Source organism: Gouania willdenowi, chromosome 16 (assembly GCF_900634775.1).
Source record: "Gouania willdenowi chromosome 16, fGouWil2.1, whole genome shotgun sequence".
In the NCBI taxonomy this organism is placed as follows: Eukaryota; Metazoa; Chordata; class Actinopteri; order Blenniiformes; family Gobiesocidae; genus Gouania; species Gouania willdenowi.
Genome location: NC_041059.1, coordinates 11,479,081 through 11,490,923, shown reverse-complemented (window position 1 = coordinate 11,490,923; position 11,843 = coordinate 11,479,081). Strand labels below are relative to the sequence as shown.

At 37.4% G+C, this 11,843-nt stretch overlaps 1 protein-coding gene across 1 annotated transcript; it reads left to right on the top strand.

The window, feature by feature from the left end:
* Window positions 1-763: 763 nt before the first annotated feature.
* Window positions 764-10,922, top strand: gnl1 (guanine nucleotide binding protein-like 1). The gene is made up of 12 exons (XM_028471776.1): window positions 764-1,023; window positions 1,895-2,039; window positions 3,202-3,338; window positions 3,482-3,633; window positions 4,606-4,677; window positions 5,501-5,693; window positions 7,410-7,508; window positions 7,609-7,791; window positions 8,600-8,778; window positions 9,059-9,245; window positions 10,382-10,522; window positions 10,623-10,922. The coding sequence occupies exons 1-12, from the start codon at window positions 951-953 to the stop codon at window positions 10,886-10,888; spliced, it is 1,827 nt and encodes a 608-aa protein (XP_028327577.1). The 5' UTR covers window positions 764-950; the 3' UTR covers window positions 10,889-10,922.
* Window positions 10,923-11,843: the final 921 nt, after the last annotated feature.

Genomic DNA, 11,843 nt, shown 5'->3' with positions numbered 1-11,843 from the left:
TGATATCCTGACATGTTTTCACTGTCAACTGCCAGTCTTCTTCAGAGGCATCTGCTGATCGCTTTTATGTGACCTTGACTTCGGCACAATTCCAGAAAGTCATTTTTGTCTTTTATAATAATTATAATTTTTATGTAACATTACCCGGAAGTCAAGGTCAAGTGAAAAACAATCAGCAGAGGCCTCTGAAGAAGACTGGCAGTTGACAGTTGAAACATGTCAGGAGATCAAAGTAAATTTTCCTGAGAAAAAAGTTGTCTGAATAAATGAAACCTTAACATATTATTCAAAAAGAAGACAAGAATTACTTTATGGAATTATTACGTGGAAGTAAAGGTCACATCAAAGCGATCAGCAGACACCTCTGAAGAAGACTTGCAGTTGACAGTCGAAACATGTCAGGAGATCAAAGTAAATTTTCCTGAGAAAAAAGTTGTCTGAATAAATGAAACCTTAACATATTATTCAAAAAGATGACAAGAATTACTTTATGGAATTATTACGTGGAAGTAAAGGTCACATCAAAGCGATCAGCAGACACCTCTGAAGAAGACTTGCAGTTAACAGTCGAAACATGTCGGGATATCAAAGTAAAAAAAATTTATATAATGTGTGACTGAACCACCACTATATTAGGGGTGGTCGCTATCAGTTGACACTCTATAGTGCGATATATCTGTGCAATGTGTCAGTACATTTATTGAATAATGGCGTTTTCTAAGTTTCCTCTTAAGAGTGAAGTGTAGTGTTGTGTTTTTAAGATGTCACTCTTTGGACGGTTTGCTACACGTTCTCCGCAGACTGCAGCGGATATGGCGTCACTGAGAAGCGTTGAATTCGAGAAACTTCAACCGTGTTTATAACCTCCATTTAAAAGCTACGAGCTTACATTGGTATTAATTATATTGTATACATGCATATATGTTTAGCCCACTGCTGATTTGTAAAAAATGCCGAGGAAAAAGCCATTTAGCAACAAACAGAAGAAGATACAACTGCAAGTCAAACGGGAAAGAAAGAGAGGTAAGGTAGCATTTAGCATGTTAGCATTAGCCCTTCGCTGAGGGTGTGTGTGATGATCTTCAGAATAAATAGACCAGCGTCCCAACTGTGCACATGGTTTAATGTGGGGACACGTGTTTGTAGTGATATTGTTTCATTCAATGTTTTCAACGAGTCGTTTTTAGTTTGTTAGCAATTAGCATGTTTGACCATGTAACTTTAACATCAGCACTAAAAACAAACAGTGACTAGGACTACTGTCATGAAGCAGGGGATGGACATGGATGCCAGTGTTAGCTAGCTTTAATGTTTAGCCTGTTATTTATAGTTACTCAATTATAAAATATCTAAATAACATTCAGTTTAGCCTCCACCTCATGCACACGTGATGGTAATGATGTCAATAAAGACACTGAATGATTTAGGATGGATTTGAAATGAAAATGTTACATTATTTTAGTTTTTTTAAATACAGTATAGATATTAATGATTAATTATACCTACATGTATGGAATTTATGTAATTTAAAATGAGATGATTTGGACGAAGAAGAAGAAAAGTCTAATCAGTGTCTATTACAAAGAATGAATTGAACAACAAATGAATGACTTTGATATTTGACTCCAAACCTATAAATGTCTTGGGATCAGATACCTCAGCACACCTTCAGGTATTTAGTTAAATCCCATTGCTTGACATATCCGAGTTGTTTTATCCGCTAATGCAGATATAAACGATAACAAGGAGTGGATATAAGTGTTACATCTGAATTTTACTTTTTTTTTTTTATTATTATTCATTAAAACATTATTTTAGAATTTGAATCAATCAAACTCAAATATTTTGAAGATCAACTTGTTTTTGAGTGAGAACCTTGTGTTTTATGATCCAGGTGACACAGGCTCTGGGCCCAGCAGTCGTAATGCCAGCGTGGAGCGAGGAGAGCGTCAGTCCGATACCTCAGACAGTGAGACCACAGATATTCGGAGAATCAATCAGCAGCCGTTCACCACAGAAAGTAGATATGACCCAAACAGGTGAGTTGGTAAGGTTACTATTCTTTGGGAAACTTTCCTCAATAACCTTTTCTCCCTAGCTGTGTTTTTTTATGCTGTCACATAACATCTCACAAAAATACCTAAAAAGACCTCAAAAATATCATATAAATGTATTAACCATCATTAATGAATAACTTCAATTTGGCCTGAATAAAACACAGCAGTGTGTAAGTTCTACAATATTTGAATGCAGAGGAAACGCCAGTAGCTTGGAATAACACATTAGCCATCCTAAATATTGTTTTTTTTTTTGATACCTGCTGAAGATATTGAACCAAGGGAAACGAAAGGAAATGCCGGTCTGTAAACCTGAAAACTAACATTTGAAATGTGCATGAAATAAGCAATTATGTGATTGAGTCAGACAAATAAAAAAAATAAATTACAAACTGGTTAAGTGTAGAGGTCGACCGATATGGGATTTTCAAAGGCTGATGCAGAAAGCGATTTTGGAAGTCAATATTTGAGGCCGATATACTTTTTTTTTTTGTTGTTTTAGCACATTGATTATGAAAGATAATTAATTGAAACACTCATATGATATAAATATATATTTTATAAATTAAATTAAATACACCAATATAACTCTTAACATTTATTGAACTTTAAATATACCAAGTAAAACAAAAATCCTTATCCTATTAAGGATATAATAGGATAAGGATATTTGACCAGGCACTATTATTTTATATCCTTATCTTATTATATTGTTTTTTTTTATTTGTAAGCCTATTGGCTCCTACTTTTCCCATGCACATGCTATTATTATTATCACTTTTTTGTTGTTGTATATTCATACATTCGAATAGATGTATAATATACATCCTTTAATGGCTACTCTAAAGTGCTAAATAAAAAATTTAAAATGAACCAATGGCCGATATTGAAAAAAAGTCAGTAGTTAAGTGCACAATCTGCTGTGTTAGATACTAGTTCATTATTATTTAGAAAAAAGAGGTAATCTATGGTGTTTGTTTGTACTCGTGTAAGGCTTTGGGAAGCTTTGATATTGTGGAAATTACTTATTCGAAGTGGGATTAGAAATTATTGACTGCCAAATTATCTGATTCTAAATTACATGTACTTCTCACTTTAGAACTGTATTATCTCTGCCTAACATTGTTTTATTTTTTATTTTCAGGTTTCGTCTGCACTTTGAGAAAGAGAGCAAAGAGATTTTACAAAAAAGAAAAAAACAAGCCATGACAAAGGCCCTACAACAGGTTTCACACAAAGAACTTGAGATCGACATCGATGACATTTACCCTTCAGAGAAAGGTCTGGTTTTCAAATGATTAATTGAGCTGTGTGGTCAGATAGTGTCGCTGTGTTTAAATCGGGGCTTTTGCCTCGATTTAAACACAGCGACAGATAGTGTCGCTGTGTAATACATTAAAACTGAAATAATATTTCACTTCCAGGTCTAGGTTTTCCTCGGCGACCGTCCTGGAATTATGAGATGACACGTGAGAGCCTGCTGAGAAAAGAAGAAAAGTCTTACAGAGATTACTTGGAAGACTTGCACTCTAGAAACCCAGTGGGCTCTCTCAGCCACTTTGAACACAACCTGGAGGTTAGTGACTTATTCTGCTGATCTTAGAACTAAATGACTCAGAAAATGACATTGTCCTTGTACTAGTGAACATTAAAAACAGTGCCACCCGCTGCACATCTCAGCTCTGGAAGCACTGGTATAAGTAAAATTGGACCTTTTTATAGACCCCAAGTCTGAAAAAAGCTATCTATTTATCTATTGACTTCCCCCTCCTCCTTAAGGTTTAAAAGAAACACTTTCTGTAATTTATTTATACCACCCTAACTCTGTTGTGAACAATGTATGTTTTATTGATAGATTTAATGGCTAAAACTTTAATTCTGTCCAAACTGCCAAACACTTCTAAAGAGTTGGAGCTACATATCGCAAAAACAGGACCAGAAAAATCTGTTGACATCTTGTAGGTTTATTTTGCAGAGCCAACTAAAATCCTGCTAATGCTTGTTCAGCAAAACACATGAGGGAATTAAATACTTTTACAGTATTTAGGCCAATTAACTTTTAGCAAGTGGTAACTCTTATTCCAACAGGATATTTACCACAATTTCTCCTGTTTTTATTTTTTTTAGGAGTACAGTACGCATTTCATTTTATAAGATGTAACCTCGTTTTTCTATAAAAACAAATTTTGGCTGGATGGCTCGATTAAAACAGGAGTTAAACAGCCCTGCTCAAGGATAAATCACCATTTGATTTCTCTCCAAAAACAAACGCGTTCCTCTCCAGAGATGATGGGACTAAAATAAATAATGAATGCATGAAGTTCGCTCAGGTTTTTTTTTGCCCAGTATTTTAGTTGTTTGTAATAATTATAGTACAATAAATGAATAATTGTTGGTTTTAAATAAGAGTTTCTACTTTTAGACCAGGCAACCCATCATATGAAATAGTTTCATATTGACACACAATAATTAAGTCGTGCTATAGAAACAATGTATTTAAAAACTAAAAATGTAATCATTTTTCTATCATTTTGCTTCTTTGTTTCAGACATGGAGACAGCTGTGGAGGGTTTTAGAGATGTCTGACCTCGTTCTGCTGATAGTGGACATCAGACACCCAGTAAGTTATCTCAACACTATACACGACTAGTTGGACTGATTTAACCAGTAGAGGGAGACATGGTCAGCAACATTCATCTATAGCTTAGAAGTGTTGAGGTTTGAACTTTACCTTCTAAAGATGAGATTTTCAGGGTGATTGTAGTATCTAAAACAATCTAAATGTAATTTATTTATTCTCTCTGTGTTAATCTGGTGATGGAGTGGCATGTTGTTCAGAATATAACCGGCCTTGTAACAACTTCAACTGTATAGCATTGGGCTCACCCTTGTAGCCCTATTTTAGACATTTTTTTTCATTAATTATTAATATTATTTTTTTCATCGTATTTGTTATACCGTGCTACAAATACTGTAGAATAGCCAGGATTAGTTTACAAAGTGACAAAATGCACCAGCTCAGATATTTTTATTTATTTTTGAAAAAGTGAAAGCTTGGAATACAGTTGTTTGAAATCATGTGTGATGTTTTTATTTGAAAAATGATAATTGTAAAAATATATAATTGTATTCAGCCATTACAGGCGACCCCACATAGGATTACAACCATAAGGTTGAAAAACACTGGTTTAACTTTGTCTTTGTTTGCAATCATAATTGTATGTTTGGTTACCTTAAAAATTGTAATTATTGGAATATAATCCCAGAGCTGTAGGAACCAAAATGAATGAATGTCACTCATGCTCTTTTTGTTGTCGTCATTGCTTTGTAACAATATTAATGGTTAAATACTGTTCACTGCATCGTTTATTGTTTTTGAATTTACCCATTAGTTACATGAACTAGATCTGCTAGATAAGGAAGTTGTATTGTCTCCTTTGCAGGCGCTTCAGTTCCCTCCTGACCTGTACCACTACATCACAGGAGAACTACAGAAGCAGGTGATCTTAGTGCTAAACAAAGCTGACCTTTGTCCTCCCCCACTGGTAATTGCATGGAAACACTACATGGCCTCCAAGTTCCCCCACCTGCAAACGGTTTGCTTCACTTCTCACCCTGGACAGCCCTACAGCACAGGTGATTGATTGATTGATTGATTGATTGATTGATTGATTATACTTTATTAATCCCCGAGGGGAAATTCAGTTTCAGTTACATCGACCAAGAAATATGAAAAGACAATCTTAGGAATGTCCCGACGCGACTTTTTCACTTCCGATATGATACTGATATTTCAGCCTTGAGTATCGGCCGATACTGACATGGATCCGATACGATATCAGCATGAATCACACATACTTTATTTGCTTATTTTGTAGTGTGGAATCTTAGAAAAGGCTTGATCAACAACTCAAGTTCACTTCAGTTATTTTTACTGTCAGTATATAGTGGGAACAACTGAGGGCAGGGACAAAAACAACAAAAAACTTATCAAAGCGCTTATATCAGAGAATTTGGATGCAGTTTGATAAAATCCGATATTCGTTTTCTGGTTGATAATTGACCGATATTCGATATCAATATCATATCAGGATACCCCTAAATCACATAACATGGGGGAACCGGAGAACTGTGGAGCAGCGAGCAGCAGGGCGGCACTCCTTTTCTTAGATGAAAAATATGAAACAATGGGTAGAAAGAAGAATCAAACTAGGCCCTTGTAGAGAGGGGCGGAGTTTGGGATAATGTAAAAACTTCAGCAAACATCGTGACAAAAACTAACAACTTTCAATTCAACATCGTGACAAAAACTAACACAACATTCAATATAATACAACATGTTAGCACAGGGAATGGATCTTTAGGATGTATAGTTCGCAGGTCAGCCACAGTATGGCGCTGTCCTTATGGCGCGCCTCCTACTGCCAACTGCTGGGAAGGAGCCAGAGGAATCTGTGACAAAGACAGGATATGTAGTGATGTAGGAAGAGTGATGAAAGTGTTCGTTGAGATGGGCCTGTTTACTCAAGACTCTGCTGCTTACTCTCACACAGTGCACCTCAAAAGCCAATGACGTGGGACGGTGTTGCCGTAGAGATGACCTCTAGAGGGAAGGTGTGTGAGGGAAAGGTCAGAGCGTCGAATCAACATTCTGTCCTTGAAGAGTTTGGAGAGAAGAAAAACAGACCTTGACAGGCTGTACATCCGGGGGGGGCGAATGCGAATAGAAAAGGTGTTTTGAGACAGGCTAGCTATAACATGACTGCCAGCCCTACTGTTCCGGGTCAGTTCGATTAGTAATCCAATAGTGTGGCCATTTCCTTTGAAACAAACTATCCACACCTCTTAAAGTTCCACGTGGAATCCATCTGAGAGTTCGGCTCCTTTCGTCGATGATTGCGGCTTCCAATAGTGCTGCCAACGTAATCCAGTTTTGTGAAAAATCAGGAAAATGCCAAATCCAATCAGCAGAAGACCCGATTTCATGAATTCCAATCTGGCGGTGGACTTCTTCCACGTCCTCAGGACTTGCGGACTCATTGCCCGTCCATTTAGTAGAGAGATTTGATCAAAAGCGAAGAACCAAATAATTATTCCATGATTACATTCAGTGTCGGGATGCTGATAGAGGCTCCTGTTAGTTTAAAACAAGACAAAAGAGCATCAAGCAGGGAAAGGAGGGAGCGAGGGAAAAAAGAAGATCCTCTGAGTGCAAGAAAGAAAAAAGGACCAAAAAGCCTCCATCCTGTGATTTATTCATTCTAGCTCTGATAACAATAAATATTGCTTCATCTACAGCCACCTTTATGTTAACATTGGGTGTGTTTTTTTTTATCCTTGTAATATTTCAAGTGCTCCAGAAGAAAAAGATGAGAAGAAAGGCTGACTGGAGTCACGCCGGAGGTCCACTAGAGATCCTGAAGGCCTGCCGAGAGATAACAGCTGGAAGAGGTTGTTCTGCTCCTCATTTCCTCTCCTAACAGTGAACATGCAAGATTGTTCATGAGATTTTGGCCTCATATTTAACATTTGTGCTGCTTATCTTTTCTAGTTGACCTGTCCAGCTGGGAACAGAAGATTCAGAGAGATGCTAGCGCTGAGCAAGTAGATGGAGAGGGTGCAGATGAAGGTGCTGAGTCAGTACTTGTAGAGCATCAGAGTGACAGTGCTATGGAAATGAGCAGCCCCACACAGGAGCTCTACAAAAACGGGGTGCTCACGTTGGGCTGCATAGGTAATATCTAAGGAGAATACAGCCACCAGGGTTGGGGTCAATTATAATTGTAATTGATAATTAATTACAATTATTATGTAATTGTATTTGAAAAAATCTGTTGCTGTTATAATAATATTTGAGTTGTAAATGAGTTCAAATAATTGACTTTGTCATTGGCATGGAAAATCTATAAAAACTCAGTGCCATGGCATGAAAATATAACAACTTTGGACTTTTTTTTTCATAATGAAATAAGGCTATTATAAGACGCTAAAACAAATTCAAATATGATGAGCACACTTAAAACTGGGGTGAAAATGCAGTAAGGCATGAGAAATAACAAAAAAATGGTAAAAAGCCCAAATTTCAGAGGAAATGGAAAGATTTTTTTTTAAGATAAGGCTCAGTAATTGTGATTAATTGTAATGTAGTAATTGAGATCATAATTGTAATTGACTTTCAGGAGAAAAATCATAATTGTAAAAAAAAATGCTGGCCACCGTAATCATAATTGAGTTTGTTGTAGTTGAACGTGGACAATTAAAGATGTAATTGACCCCAACCCTGGTAGCCACATTGACTCAAAGATACTTAATGGTTTATTATACCAAAGTGCTCATCATGCTATATTCTTTGATTATTTTGTGTTAAAGCAGCAAAGAGTTTGAACATATTGCTATTTAAACACCAAGGACTTTTGAGTTTACCAAAATCTATTTTTTTTTGTGTTGTTGTGAAAATAACTCACTAGTCCAATAGTTTGCTCAGTTTGCTCTTGTAATGTATTTTTTTTTTTCATGGTCATCTTAACTCCTTTCTCCTCCAGGTTTTCCGAATGTTGGAAAGTCATCTGTGATCAACAGTCTGGTTGGGAGGAAGGTCGTGAGCGTATCTCGAACTCCAGGCCACACAAAGTACTTCCAGACATACTACCTCACCCCAACGGTCAAACTCTGTGACTGCCCCGGGCTGGTCTTCCCCTCCCTGGTTGATGGACCGCTGCAGGTACGGCAAAGGCCCACTTCCAGAATGACATGAATCCCTACCAGGGCACTCATACGATATATTTGTAAATGAATGGCTGTGGTTAATGTTTTAGTGACCTTTCCACATCTTTTATCGTGTTAGGTGTTGCTTTTTTTCTTTGTTGTTACAGTGATCTTCACGTTGTTGAGTTGAAATATGTGCTACAGAAGTCAATGTTTCTTATGCAGGTTTAACATTTTACTCAAAAGGTTTCTACAAAACTTAGAAACTGTGGCTCTTGTTCTTTTCTTTATTTTAGATCCTGGCAGGTATCTACCCTGTGTCTCAGCTACAAGAACCGTACAGCTCCGTTGGGTATCTCTGCGAGAGGACCCCCTTCCTGTCTGTGTTGAAGCTCAAACACCCCAGTTTGCTGGATAATGAGCCTTATCATGGTGACCATGGGTCAAAGGATCAATGCTGGACAGCCTGGGATGTGTGTGAGGGTGAGCTGGATCCCTATTTATAACTCTCTTTTAACGTTTACTGAGGTAAAGTTTAGATAGACTTTAGTGAAAGCAGGATTCACACTGTCACTGTTGGTGAGAGATTGACCCATTAGTTATTACAGTGTTTCCTAAACTGTGGGTAAACGGGTACACAGCCCCCCCAACATGAGTCATGAAGCAATTTCCTTTTGGGTGCCTGTTGGTAGAGCAAAATTACAATTTGGTTGATGTAGTTTTCGAAAGATTATGCAGTTTTTATTTTTTAGTGCGCAATGTTTAGCTCAGATACTTCTGTCCTCTGTTTAAATTACCAACAGCCACATACGTCTCCATAAAGGGGAGGAAAAAAGGTTCCACACTGTTCCTTATTATTGCTTGTGATAAGTTTAACCCTCCTATTGTCCTCAAATATTACCAATACATTTAACCTTTGGGGTCAATCTGACCCCAGGGAGATTTGCCTCCAGGAAATGATTTTCAGAAAATTGTTGACCAAGTTTTTGTGTCAGGCACTTTGTTTATATGTTGAATATATAAATAACCTCTTTATAATGAAACTTTGACCTGTTTTCTTGGGCCATTATCAGGACACTCTTTTAAATTAAAATAAATTAATCTTGAATATTCCAAACTTTCTTACTGACAACAATAATGACCAGAAGATTGTGAAGCCTATTGGTTGTGGTGATGACCTTTCCTGCAGCGCCACCACCAGGTCAAAATAAAGACAGACAAGTTTTACGCAGCTAAGACAGCTTGAGGTCAAATTGACCCCAGAGGAATACCAATGCGTGCAATATGTGTTCATCACACACATATATATATATATATATATATATATCATGATAATTTTATGCTTAATCAATTGTACCCATCAAATTAGGAAAAGTCATGAAATATGGATACAAAAAGTCAACTATTTTTTTGAAAGGGGGAAGTCTTTAGAACAGCAGCAAGTCTTTTAAACCAGATCGTCATGCATGGTTTATAATGCTGACCTTATGATTGGCAGCTTTTGGTTCTGCTTTTTATCTCTAGTAACAATAACAAAGGCTATTTCGGTATGAAGACAATTCTGACATGCATTATTTTTGAGAATAGAAATATAGTCCCTCTGCTGTTCTATTTTTCAGCTTGGGCAGAGAGGCGAGGCTATAAAACGGCAAAAGCGGCTCGTAACGACGTGTACCGAGCAGCTAACAGTCTGCTAAGGCTGGCCATTGATGGCAGGTTGTGTCTCTGCCTCAGACCCACTGGATACAGCTGCCTTAGAGGTATGAGAAGCTTTCTTTTCCTCCACTTGGGAAAAAAAATAATCTTTGAATAGCTGAGGCTTGGGATTAATTCTATTTGGGGATAATTTCTGGTCTGCAGAACACTGGGAAAATCACACGGACCTGTCAGATATTATGGCACTTCAAGGAAGGCTGAGGGAAGAAGAGGGAATGGGAGACAGAGAAGAAGAGGAGGATGGAGAGTCTAGCACTGAGCCTGAGGAAGAGAGAGACCGGGATGCAGATGACGATGAGGATGGGGATGATGAAGACGAGGGATTCAGACAGCCAAGACGAGAGGATGATAAACCGTCTGGATTTGCTGTCAACATGTTCAATGTCCTCCAAGAAAATGAGTGCGAGTGAATAAAGGACGAACAGACTAGACAGACAGAATGAATGAAGCCTCTCTGTCTGCTTAAGCACTCATTCATTCCTATATTTTCCTATTCCTGCATTTCTTCTTGTTTTTCATCATTACTCCTCACTTAACAACTACAATAACGCAATATATTCTCATCCATCATGCCTGTCTCTTAGTGAGAAACAGAGCGTCTTCATGTATTTCATGCTGTGCCTCTGCTTTTTCAGACCTGGAAGTCGTTGTTTTCCGCATAGTTCCCAGGAATAGGTTTGGTTTGGTTTGGTGTGATTTCATCTTATTTATTTTTGCATGACAAATGAACAGAGTAACTATCCTCCTGCTTGGAGTAATAAACCTGCTGGTTTTCAATCATTTTATTGATAGGTGACCTCACAGCTGAAATGCCAAAGTTAAGGTACGGATTTATAAAAAAACAAAATTCTAATCTGTATTCATGTGACTCTCACCTCTCAATCTTTATTGATCTGAGCCTGTGGAGACTTTTAGTTCAATATTTCATATAGTTTTGCAGGTAGCAGTGTTATGACTCTATTCAAGAGTACTTTATTGACTCGCTTATTGTGTCTCAGAGTGATAGTTTTGGAATGATCGTTAAATCCTTGTTCAGAGTGAGGGTTGAATGCTGGTTAAAGCTGTTCCAGAGATAAAGCACAGAGTTTAAAACCAGCACATTTTCTGTCAGTGCAGATATGGGTTTCTGGTGTGAAGTGCAACGGGTTTGTTTATAATTAGCATGTTTATATGCAAGTAAGAGTGCTGTCTTTCTGATCCAAACCAAGACTGCTTAACAATCTATTTAGGGCTTATTTGACATCATGGGGGGAAAAGAGTGTATTTGGCTGAGAAACAAAATTACAAGATTGATGCTGCTGTGTTTATGCAGTAAATACAGATCAGCTGGCAGTGAAAGTGAACGCAGCTTTGCACAAAGTTGTG

Excerpts from the sequence above, each read along its gene's own strand:
- gnl1 (XM_028471776.1), top strand. The coding sequence starts at position 951 with ATGCCGAGGAAAAAGCCATTTAGCAACAAACAGAAGAAGATACAACTG. Across the intron at positions 7,509-7,608 it reads AGAGATAACAGCTGGAAGAG|TTGACCTGTCCAGCTGGGAA; the intron begins GTTGTTCTGCTC and ends TATCTTTTCTAG. Across the intron at positions 8,779-9,058 it reads TGGTTGATGGACCGCTGCAG|ATCCTGGCAGGTATCTACCC; the intron begins GTACGGCAAAGG and ends TCTTTATTTTAG.